Source organism: Nerophis ophidion, linkage group LG08 (genome assembly GCF_033978795.1).
Source record: "Nerophis ophidion isolate RoL-2023_Sa linkage group LG08, RoL_Noph_v1.0, whole genome shotgun sequence".
Lineage (NCBI taxonomy): Eukaryota > Metazoa > Chordata > Actinopteri > Syngnathiformes > Syngnathidae > Nerophis > Nerophis ophidion.
The window spans coordinates 24,755,069-24,768,400 of record NC_084618.1 but is presented as its reverse complement, the minus strand read 5'-3'; the positions used below and the strand labels follow the sequence as shown (position 1 = coordinate 24,768,400).

The window sequence follows — 13,332 nt, the reverse complement described above, 5'->3', positions numbered from 1 at the left end:
ATCACCACATGGGCTTAGGAACACTTCAGAAAACCACTCTCGGTAACTACAGTTTGTCGCTACATCATTAAGTGCAAGTTAAAACTCTACTATGCAAAGCCATTTATCAACAACACCCAGAAACGCTGCCGGCTTCGCTGGGCCCGAGCTCATCTCAGATGGACTGATGCAAAGTGGAAAAGTGTTCTGTGGTCTGACGAGTCCACATTTCACAAAAATATTTTGTTTCTCAGTTCGAACGTTAAGTATCTTGTCTTTGCAGTCTATACAATTGAATATATGTTGAAAAGGATTTGCAAATCATTGTATTCTGCTTTTATTTACCATTAACACAACGTCCCAACTTCACTGGTTTTGGGTTTTGTGTAATTGTATAATGTATAATTGGTCAAAATTTTGCATAGATTATGTTTCAAGCCGCTTTCTGTCCCTCTCTTCATGATGCGCAGTTTTGTGGGTGTCTTATATACATGCTTTCACTTGGACTGTGTCTTCTCCCCGCCATCGTTGCTTTTAGAGCTTCCATAGTGAGTTTACTGACAGGTATACTGTATAATCCAGACTATAGAGTGCAGTCCTATGTAAATAAACATTTACATACCTTAAAGGCCTACTGAAATGAGATTTTCTTATTTAAACGGGGATAGCAGGTCCATTCTATGTGTCATACTTGATCATTTTGCGATATTGCCATATGTACTTGGATTTTAACCTATTTAAAACATGTTATCAAAATTCTAAAATTAATCTTAAGAAAAATTAGTAATGATGTTCCATAAATTCTTTTTTTATTTTTTTCAGAAAGAATCGAATTAGCTAGTTTTTCTATTCATTTTTTTCGGTTGAATTTTGAATTTTAAAGAGTCGAAATTCAAGATAAATTGTGTTTGAAAATTTAATTTAGAATTTTTTCGTGTTTTTTCCTCTTTTAAACCGTTCAATTAAGTGTTATTTTCATCATTTATTCTCTACAAAAAACCTTCCGTAAAAGGAAAAAAAATGCACGACGGAATGACAGACAGAAATAGCCAATTTTTTTATATATATAGATTTATTTATTAAAGGTAAATTGAGCAAATTGGCTATTTCTGACAATTTATTTAACTGTGTATCAAACTGGTAGCCCTTCACATTAATCAGTACCCAATAAGTAGCTCTTGGTTTCAAAAAGGTTGGTGACCCCTGCTCTATAGGGTTAGCAATCATCCTCCGCCTGTTCCACCGTTGAAGTCTTAGGTTGTTATTTCCCCTTAACTGGGCCCACATGGATGTGGGGGTGCCTTCTTCGTCTGCTCCGCCGTTGAGGTCTTCACCATATCCCTGGCTAGGGGGCCGTCAGGTACTAGGCCTTTGCCAAGGGCCACCTGGGGTAACAGTAGTAAAGGGCTTAACCTCCTCGTGCCCCAAGACCCAATAGAGGAGCCTCCACTGCCAGATGCTCTTTAACGTCATGCCCAGGACACTTAACTTTGACAAGCAAGACTTTTTGCTCTGTGTCATAAGAAAGGTGCAACATTATTTTATGTTTTTAGTCCCTATTTAACGACAGATCATGATTAACTTGCGTGTCTTGCTTCCATTTTTGTAGATGGAGCCGGATGGAGCAACTGAAAACAAAAAAAAAAACATAATTTAGTGTCCACTTGTAGTGTGTATTGGTGTACAAGACTATATACACTACATTACACATGTACCGTATCACTATATCGATGATTAAGTGCTATATAATTCCCTCCAAACATGCAAAAGGGTTTCCTTGGCTGGTTAGTTCGTGCTGATTTCAGAAATAATGTACACTTCACTGCACATGTAATACATCACCATGTTGCTGAACATGTTATAATTCTATCAGTGTTGGGTTTCAGCAGCACAGGCGTGCATTCGCTCTTTATAATATTCCCAGGGCTCTGTGTACGTGCAGGTTGGTTTGAAAGCTCATGTACATGTCATTGTAGGTCTAAAGTTGATTAAAATAAACATAATAGAGGTGTAATGCCACCAAGTCAGCTATTTCTGCTTTTTTTTTTCAGGCTTCTGATTGGACAAAATGTGCATGACAGCAGGTGTATGCGTTTGTGTGTAGACAGACAGTTTTGAAATTACACTTGTGTGGATGGAGATTGTTTTAAACCCAAATTTGTGTTTTTGAAACTATCAGTGTTCGTGTGGACCTTTAGAGATACCTAATAAAGGTGAAATACCGTAAAGTTTTTTTCTGCTCAATTTAGGTCAGACGCTTCTTGAAATATAATGTAAAAAAATTAAAAAAAAAGCCTTGTCCAGCTGGATATAGACGTTACTATTCATGTTTAACCAATTTTTCTCGAAATTATCAGCGAATAATCTGTATTGTCCCCGGAAAAAGCATATTGATCGATCTTTTTTATTTTATTTTTTTTGTGTATTTATTTATTTTACTATTTTTTGGTATTTTATTTATTTATTTATTTTTTTAGATAATGAAAACAACCAAGTCTAGCTCCTGTTATTGTTTTCCGCCATTTTTGCAGGGCCTTTTACTGCAAATTATCAGCGAATAATCTGTATTGTCCCCGAAAAAAACATATCGGTCGGTCTTTTTTATTTTTTTCATTTATTTTATCTATTTTTATTTATATATATAAAAAACCTTGTCCAACTGGCTACTGATGCTACTATTCATGTTTGGCCAACTTTTACTGCAAATGATCAGTGAATAATCTGTATTGTCCCTGGAAAAAACATATCGGTCGATCCTTTTTTATTTTTTATTTTTTTATTTTATTTTTTTATTTTTTGTATTTTATTTTATATTTTTTTTATTTTTAAATAATGAAAACAACCAAGTCTAGCTGCTGTGATTGTTTTCCGCCATTTTTGCAGGGCCTTTTAGTGCAAATTATCAGCGAATAATCTGTACTGTCCTCGAAAAAAAACATATCGGTTGATCTTCATATATTTTTTTGTATTTATTTTTATTTTTTGTATTTTTTTTTTCTTTTTAACTAATGAAAACAACCAAGGTTAGTTGCTGTGATGGTTTTCCGCCATTTTTGCGAGGCCTTTTACTGCAAATTATCAGCGAATAATCTCTATTGTCCCCGAAAAAAAACATAGTGGTTGATCTTTCTTATATTTTTTTGTATTTATTTGTTTTTTTAATCTTTTTAAATAATGAAAACAACCAAGGTTAGTTGCTGTGATTGTTTTCCGCCATTTTTGCAGGGCCTTTTACTGCAAATTATCAGCGAATAATCTGTATTGTCCCCGGAAAAAAACATATTGGGGGATCTTTTTTATTTTTTTTTGTATTTATTTATTTTTCTTTTTTGTATTTTTCTTTTTTTTTCTTTTTAAATAATGAAAACAACCAAGGTTAGTTGCTGTGATTGTTTTCCGCCATTTTTGCAGGGCCTTCTACTGCAAATTATCAGCGAATAATCTGTATTGTCCCCGAAAAAAACATATCGGACAATCTTTTTAATTTTTTATTCATTTTATGTATTTTTTTTTTTTTTTTTCTTAATTTATTTTTCATTTTTAAATAATGAAAACAACCAAGTCTAGCTGCTGTGATTGTTTTCCGCCATTTTTGTAAGGCCTTTTACTGCAAATTATCAGTGAATAATCTGTATTGTCCCCAGAAAAAACATATAGGACAATCTGTTTTCTTTTTTATTCATTTTATTAATTTTTTTTACTTGTTTTTTTTTTAATCTTTTATTTTTAAATAATGAAAACAACCAAGTCTAGCTGCTGTGATTGCTTTCCGCCATTTTTGCAGGGCCTTTTACTGCAAATTATCAGCGAATAATCTGTATTGTCCCCGAAAAAAAAATATCGGTCGATCTTTTTTATTTATTATTTATTTTATTTATTTATTGTTTGTATTTTATTTGTATTTTTTTCTTTTTAAATAATGAAAACAACGAAGTCTAGCTGCTGAGATTGTTTTCCGCCATTTTTGCAGGGCCTGAAATGCAGCCTTACGTTGCCATGGTGCTGCACCAGCTGGTGGAGATCATTAACAGGCCCAACACGCCAAAGACCCTTCTGGAAAACACAGGTACCACACTGTGGCAGTATTGAGCCGGCTGGAGTAACTGCCACACACACACACACACACACACACACACACACACACACACGCGCACACACACACCCCGACAGGCCATGAACGTTACTAGTTTAAGTTGGCTTCCTGCAAGTATACAAACTATTTGATCTACTTTGGTGATAATGCACAATCAAGTTGCCAGGAAACACACGCTAACCACTCGGCACCTATTGAAAGAATGCACTGCACATTCAGACCGGAACATTTTAGAACCAAAGGCTACACTTTGCGCTTGTGTTGAAATGGCCATGCCCGCCCGTAGAGGGTGCAGCGTGCAAAACGCCTCAGCAAAGTAGGGAATTCTTGTAGACGTGTTCCTGTTTGTTTGCCGTCACTTTATTTGTTGCTTTTTTTTTTAATTTACTGTTCTTTAAATGTGGGTGCTGACACTGCCAATAGATGTTAAATGTTGTTAAGAATGCCCCCCCCCTCCCAACACCCTCCCAAAAAAGCGTGTTCGGTGCAGGATTACACACGTCTTTGCCACTCTTTGCGTTGGAAACACAAAAGTGCACGCATAAGACACACAAATGTTAATGATTGCTGGAGTCCAAGTGCAGCACTGGGACACGTTTATTGAACCAGCCGCATTTTTTTTTCTTTTCTTTTTTTTTTTTTTTTACAGTGGAACCTCCAAGGTTAAACACAATTTGTGTTAGGAAACAACAGTTCCTAGAAATCAAACTGCGTGGCCATCAGGAAACTTTTACGAGCCGTACAGGAAACGTTTTGAGTCACATGTTAGCATTGGTAACTGTTCGAGCAAAGCAGAAATAATGTAGTTGCTGTAAAAAAAATAACTAACTAGAGCTAAAGGATTACTGTGTGTGCCAGGGAGGTGAGCCTCCTCACATAATGACTAAACGTGCTCCGTCGAATCCGTTTTTGACATTTTTTTGGCGGTTTTGTACTGCGCAGCCGGAACAGAGTAATAAATAAGTCGTTCGGTAGTAAAGCCAAAACCCAAAGAAAAGCACTTTAGGATCGTGTCTATCTTTTACAATCCTTATCGGAGACAATAACACATCTTTTTCTTTTTTTGTGCATTCTAATTAGTAAATAAACATTAGCAAAAGTCAGCTAACAATAGGGGTAAGAGGAGTCGCTCTCTTCCGCCTTTAACGTCCAGGTCAGTGGTTCTTAACCTGGGTTCGATCAAACCCTAGGGGTTTGGTGAGTCGGCCTCAGGGGTTCGGCCGAGGTCAAAACACAACCGACTCATCGTCTCAATAAAAACTTCTCCCTATCGGCGTATTACGGATACGGCAACAGCAGAAGTCACACTGATTTGCAGGTGTGTAATTTGTTGTGAGTTTATGCAGTCTGGTGTGAGTTTAGTGTCGGTTTTGTTCATGCATGGTTCATTTTGTGCACCAGTAAAAAAACAAGGTAACACTTTAGTAGGGGGAACATATTCACCATTAATTAGTTGCTTATTAACATGCAAATTAGTAACATATTGGCTTTTAACTATTCATCATTAAGTACTTATTAATGCCTTATTCGGCATGGCCTCATTATAACCCTAACCCTTTTACCCTAACCCTAACCAAATAACTCCAAACTAAGTCTTTGTTACTTAGAATATGTTCCCCTAGTGTCCAAAAACCTCTAAATTAAGTTTTTGTTACTTAGAATATGTTCTCAATACTTAAGTGTTACCAAAAACACATAACTTTGTCTTGAATTTGAAAAAAAATAAACATTTTATTTTTCACTAAGAAGGGTTCGGTGAATGTGCATATGAAACTAACGGGGTTCGGTACCTCCAACAAGGTTAAGAACCACTGGTCTAAAGGCCTCAGTGGCCACATGCGTGGACAGCACCTTTTAGCTCTTATTTCCAAAATTGTGTACACTACTGAATTGGGGTCTTATGGCCTCTTATGTGGACACTTATACTGCCATCTGGTGGTGTCAGAAGAGTATAACATACAATGGAATTTGGAAGAAAAAAAAAGTGTAAAAATAAAAATTTGCATGTCACTTCCACATGATGTACCGTATTTTTCAGATTATAAATCGCTCCGGAGTATATGTCGCATCGGCCGAAAATGCATAATAAAGAAGGAAAAAAACATATATAAGTCGCACTGGAGTATAAGTTGCATTTTGGGGGGAAATGTATTTGATAAAATCCAACACCAAGAATAGACATTTGAAAGGCAATTTAAAATAAATAAAGAATAGTGAACAACAGGCTGAACTGAGAAGGTGCCTGGTATGTTAACGTAACATATTATGGTAAGAGTCATTCAAATAACTATAACATATAGAACATGCTACACGTTTACCAAACAATCTGTCACTCCTAATCGATAAATCCCATGAAATCTTCTTCCTCGATGACGCTTCTAAACAACTCTGCCAACTCCAAAGGTATGCGCCGCTTCCTCTTGTCGTTTTCTGCTGCATATTTCACTACGTCCAGCTTGTTATCTGCAATACATGATTTCCTTTTCGGTGCCATTTTTGTTCAGCCCTTCTCAGTTTTTATAAGTTACCGCCAAGGATGAAATGATCCATTTTAATAGCTACAGCAGTAGCATATAGCAGTTAGCATCCCATGACCCACAATGCACTTCTGCCATGACCCGCCCCCGCCAAATTCTTATTGGTTGACGTGTGTGTGTGATTGCTGACATTTTCTTGGTCTCACGCGAATTAGATAAATAATATTATTTGATATTTTACTCTGTGTTAAAAACTTCACACACAAGTCGCTCCGGAGTATATGTTACACACCAAACTATGAAAAAAATTGCGATTTATAATCTGAAAAATATGGTACACATTTGTGTACATAATGACCGAGTGTATCATATTAAAAGATGATTTTTAGTTTTTATTCTAATTAGGGTCCAATAAGCCCAAATAGAAATAAAAAAAAAAAAAGCATGTAAACAAACAGCTTGGGCCTTAAGAGGTTAAAGTACTCCGAGACATCCGTCTAGGTGTTATATACACACTGTAAGTATACTTTATACCAGACATGGGCAAATTAAGACCTGGGGGCCACATGGCGGACATTCCCAAATAATTATTTTTAGATGTTTAAGATGGAAAGTGTAGCTGCCATTATGATGTGCAGTCATGTTTTCTAATGACCGCATGTCTTCAACTATACAAAGTATTTCAGTGGTTGGAATCTGCACTTTTGCATGATATTTTAGTGACTAGTGTTGTCCCGATGCCAATATTAATTTGATACTTTTCGATACTTTTCTAAATAAAGGGGACGGGGGAAAATGCATTATTGGCTTTATTTTAACAAAACTTCTTAGGGTGTGGCGGACCGGTACTTTTCAGAGGTGGTATGGTAACGAATATGATTCATTAGTATCCCAGCAAAAACTCGCAGCGTGTGGAGCAGAGACGGCGTACACAAAGTACATTCGTACATGACATGACAGTCAACAATGTCCCCACAACGAAGAAAAGTACAACATAAATAGCCTTGTTTGCTAACACAAAGCAGGTGCGGGGAATAGCGCTCAAAAGGAAGACATGAAACTGCTACAGGAAAACACCAAAATAACCGCACAAGACAAGAACTAAAGCACTGCGCACAGGAAAACGCCAACTAACTCAAAATAAGGCACAAGGAGGACCTAGCGGAGTTTCATTTTTTAAACGTTTTCTGCTGGTGGTGTGCCTCCGGATTTTTAAATGGAAAAAAATGTGCCTTGCCTCGAAAAAGATTGAAAAACACCGATGTAGACCAAAAGGAAGTGTTTTACTTTTAGAAAAAAAACTATAATAATGTGACTTCTTTAATGCGCCCTATAATCCGGTGCCTTATAAATGAAAAAAGATGGAAAATAGATCATTCATCGGCAGTGCGCCTTATAATCCGGTGCGCCCTACGGTCTGGAAAATACGGTAGTCAGGCTTCTGATTGGCCAAATTTTTTGTGATTAGGGATGTCTGATAATATCGGACCGCCGATACTATCGGCCGATAAATGCTTTGAAATGTAATATCGAAAATGATCGGTTTCGATTTTCATGATTATCGGTTTCAAATGTAAAATTTATGACTTTTTAAAAATGTCGTTGAGCACACAGACATAGGGAAAGGTACGGAGCGCCAATAATCCTTAAAGGCACTACCTTTGCGTGCCGGCCCAGTCACATAATATCTACAACTTCTCACACACACACATGAATGCAAGGTCAACAGCCATACAGGTCACACTGAGGGTGGCCGTAAAAACAACTTTAACACTGTTACAAATATACCCCACAGTGTGAACCCACACCAAACAAGAATGAAAAACACATTTCGGGAGAACATCCGCACCGTAACACAACATAAACCACATCAGAACAAATACCCAGAACCCCTTGCAGCACTAACTCTTCTGGGACGCTACAATATACATCCCTCGCTACTCCCTAATAAACCCCGCCCACTTTAACCTCCTAATGCTCTCTCAGGGAGAGCAAATCCCAGATTCCAAGCTGCTGTTTTGAGGCATGTTAAAAAAAATGATGCACTTTGTGACTTCGATAATAAATATGGCAGTGCCATGTTGGCATTTTTGCTCATAACATGAGTTGATTTATTTTGGAAAACCTTGTTACATTGTTTAATGCATCCAGCGGGGCATCACAACAAAAATAGGCATAATAATGTGTTAATTCCACAACTGTATATATCGGTATCGGTTGATATCGGAATCGGTAATTAAGAGTTGGACAATATCGGATATTTGCAAAAAGACCATTATCGGACATCTCTAATAATAATATGACTCTTTTAATGCGCTCTATAATCCGGTGCGCCTTACATATGAAGAAAGATGGAAACTAGACCATTCATCGGCAGTGCGCCTTATAATCCGGTGCGCCCTATGGTCCAGAAAATACGGTAGTCAGGCTTCGGATTGGCCAAATGTGTTTTGATTAGGGTTTTCCGATAATATTGGACTGCCGATATTTTCGGCCGATAAATGCTTTCAAATGTAATATCGAAAATTATCGGTTTCGGTTTTATTATTATCGGTCTCTGTTTCGATATGTAAAATTTATGACTGTTTAAAAGCCGCTGAGCACACGGACGTAGGGAAGGGTACAGAGCGCCAATATCTACGGCTTTTCACACGCACAGGTGAATGCAACTCATACTTGGTCAACAGCCATACAGGTCACACTGAGGGTGGCCGTATAAACAACTTTAACACTGTTACAAGTATGTGCCACACTGTGAACCCACACCAAACAAGAATGACAAACTCATTTCGGGAGAACATCCAATCCAATCCATTTTATTTATATAGCACATTTAAACAACAAGAACGTTTCCAAAGTGCTGCACAGCCATGGCAAAAACAATCCGCACCGTAACACAAACCTTGTTTCATTGTTTAATGCATCCAGCGGGGCATCACAGCAAAATTAGGCATAATAGTGTGTTAATTCCACGACTGTATATACCGGTATCGGTTGATATCGTAATCGTTAAGAGTTTGACATCGTATATCGGCAAAAAAGCCATTATCGGACACCTCTAATAATAATGTGACTCCTTTAATGCGCCCTATAATCCGGTGTGCCTTACATATGAAAATTATCGAAAACAGACCATTTATCGGCAGTGGGCCTTATAATCCGTTGCGCCCTATGGTCCGGAAAATACGGTAGTCAGGGTTCTGATTGGCCAAATATGTTTTTCTTAGGGATGTCCGATAATATCGGACTGCCGTTAATATCGGCCGATAATTGCTTTAAAATGTAATATCGAAAACTATTGGTTTCGGTTTTCATGATTATTGGTTTCAATATGTAACATTTATAACTCATTAAAACGCCGCTGAGCACATGGATGTAGGGAAAGGTACAGAGCGCCAATATTCCTTAAAGGCACTGCCTTTGCGTATCAGCCCGGTCACATGATATCTACAATTTCTCACACACGTGAATGCAAGGCATATTTGGTCAACAGCCATACAGGTCACACTGAGGGTGGCCATGTAAACAACTTTAACACTGTTACAAATATGCGCCACACTGTGAACACTCCCCAAACAAGAATGACAAATACATTTCGGGAGAACATCCAATCCAATCTAATCCACTTTATTTATATAGCACATATAAACAACAAAAACGTTTCCAAAGTGCTGCACAGCCATGGCAAAAACAATCCGCACCGTAACACAAACCTTGTTTCATTGTTTTATGTACCCAGCTGGGCAGCACAGCAAAATTAGGCATAATAATGTGTTAATTCCACAACTGTATATATCGGTATCGGTTGATATCGTAATCGATAATTAAGAGTTTGATATCGTATATCGGCAAAAAAGCCACAATCGGACACCTCTAATAATAATGTGACTCCTTTAATGCGCCCTATAATCCGGTGCGCTTTACATATGAAAAAATATCGAAAACAGACCATTTATCGGCAATGCGCCTTATAATCCGGTGCGCCCTACGGTCCGGAAAATACGGTAGTCAGGTTTCTGATTGGCCAAATGTGTTTTTATTAGGGATGTCCGATAATATCGTACTGCCGTTAATATCGGCTGATAAATGATTTAAAATGTAATATTGAAAATTATTGGTTTCGGTTTTCATGATTACTGGTTTCAATATGTAAAATTTATGACTCATTAAAACGCTGCTGAGCACACGGATGTAGGGAAAGGTACAGAGCGCCAATATTCCTTAAAGGCACTGCCTTTTGCGTATCAGCTCAGTCACATGATATCTACAACTTCTCACACACACACACGTGAATGCAAGGCGTACTTGGTCAACAGCCATACAGGTCACACTGAGGGTGGCCGTATAAACAACTTTAACACTGTTACAAATATGCGCCACACTGTGAACCCACACCAAACAAGAATGACAAACACATTTCGGGAGAACATCCAATCCAATCCACTTTATTTATATAGCACATTTAAAAAACAAGAACGTTTCCAAAGTGCTGCACAGCCATGGCAAAAACAATCCGCACCGTAACACAATCCTTGTTTCATTGTTTGATGCATCCAGCGGGGCATCACAGCAAAATTAGGCATGATAATGTGTTAATTCCACGACTGTATATACCGGTATCGGTTGATATCGTAATCGGTAATTAAGAGTTTGATATCGTATATCGGCAAAAAAGCCATTATCGGAGACCTCTAATAATAATGTGACTCCTTTAATGCGCCCTATAATCCGGTGCGCCTTACATATGAAAAAATATCGAAAACAGACCATTTATCGGCAGTGCGCCTTATAATCCGGTGCGCCCTACGGTCCGGAAAATACGGTAGTCAGGCTTCTGATTGGCCAAATGTGTTTTTATTAGGGATGTCTGATAATATCGGACTGCCGTAAATATCGTCCAATAAATGGTTTAAAATGTAATATCGATAATTATCGGTTTCGGTTTTCATGATTATTGGTTTGTAATTGGTAACATAACTCATTAAAACGCCGCTGAGCACACGGATGTAGGGAAAGGTACAGAGCGCTAATATTCCTTATAGGCACTGCCTTTGCGTATCAGCCCGGTCACATGATATCTACAATTTCTCACACACGTGAATGCAAGGCATATTTGGTCAACAGCCATACAGGTCACACTGAGGGTGGCCGTATAAACAACTTTAACACTGTTACAAATATGCGCCACACTGTGAACCCACCCCAAACAAGAATGACAAATACATTTCGGGAGAACATCCAATCCAATCGAATCCACTTTATTTATATAGCACATTTAAACAATAAAAACCTTTCCAAAGTGCTGCACAGCCATGGCAAAAACAATCCGCACCGTAACACAAACCTTGTTTCATTGTTTTATGTACCCAGCTGGGCATCACAGCAAAATTAGGCATAATAAGGTGTTAATTCCACAACTGTATATATCGGTATCGGTTGATATCGTAATCGGTAATTAAGAGTTTGATATCGTATATCAGCAAAAAAGCCATTATCGGACAGCTCTAATAATAATGTGACTCCTTTAATGCGCCCTATAATCCGGTGCGCCTTACATATGAAAACATATCGAAAACAGACCATTTATCGGCAGTGCGCCTTATAATCCGGTGCGCCCTACGGTCCGGAAAATACGGTAGTCAGGCTTCTGATTGGCCAAATGTGTTTTTATTAGGGATGTCTGATAATATCGGACTGCCGTTAATATCGTCCAATAAATGCTTTAAAATGTAATATCGATAATTATCGGTTTCGGTTTTCATGATTATTGGTTTCAATTTGTAACATAACTCTTTAAAACGCTGCTGAGCACACGGATGTAGGGAAAGGTACAGAGCGCTAATATTCCTTAAAGGCACTGCCCTTGTGTATCAGCCCAGTCACATGATATCTACAACTAAACACACACACACACACACACACACACACACACACACACACGCGCGCGTGAATGCAAGGTCAACAGCCATACAGGTCACACCGAGGGTGGCCGTATAAACAACTTTAACACTGTTACAAATATGCGCCACACTGTGAACCCACACCAAACAAGAATGACAAACACATTTCGGGAGAACATCCAATCCAATCCACTTTATTTATATAGCACATTTAAAAAACAAGAACGTTTCCAAAGTGCTGCACAGCCATGGCAAAAACAATCCGCACCTTGTTTCATTGTTTAATGCATCCAGCGGGGCATCGCAGCAAAATTAGGCATAATAATGTGTTAATTCCACAACTGTATATACCGGTATCGGTTGATATCGTAATCGGTAATTAAGAGTTGGATATCGTATATCGGCAAAAAAGCCATTATCGGACACCTCTAATAATAATTTGACTCCTTTAATGCGCCCTATAATCCGGTGCGCCTTACATATGAAAAAATATCGAAAACAGACCATTTATCGGCAGTGCGCCTTATAATCCAGTGCGCCCTACGGTCTTGAAAATACAATAGTCAGGCTTCTGATTGGCCAAATGTGTTTAGATGTTTTTACCTCCGCCGTCGAAGATATGGATCTTTTTTGTTTAGAAGCAAAATGACAAAACATGTGCGAATCGTGAGGCATTTTCCCCGCCCCTTCCCCCTCCCAAAATTGTGCGTTGGCGGTTCTGCTGTAACGTCCCCCTGGCCCAAGCTGATCCTGCACTGAACCAGAATCTAACGAGCATACCATCTGCTTTCTGCATGTGTCACTGGACTGTTCATAAATGCCTGTTTGTTTAATGAGAATGTTGCATAGTTCTGTGTCCCTTAAACTTAGGTGGTCGCCCCCC

General features: G+C 38.2%; 1 protein-coding gene across 2 annotated transcripts in view; it reads left to right on the top strand.

Annotated features, from left to right (window-relative positions):
* The window catches only part of tnpo1 (transportin 1), a 102,732-nt gene that overhangs the window by 65,778 nt on the left and 23,622 nt on the right, over positions 1-13,332 (top strand). For both annotated transcript variants that reach the window (XR_009807788.1, XM_061908086.1), the window contains exon 20: positions 3,950-4,045. Coding sequence is in view for 1 of the 2 variants with exons in the window: in XM_061908086.1 (XP_061764070.1) it covers positions 3,950-4,045 (96 nt within the window). In the remaining variant the exon portion in view is untranslated. The remainder of the gene's footprint in view (positions 1-3,949; positions 4,046-13,332) is intronic.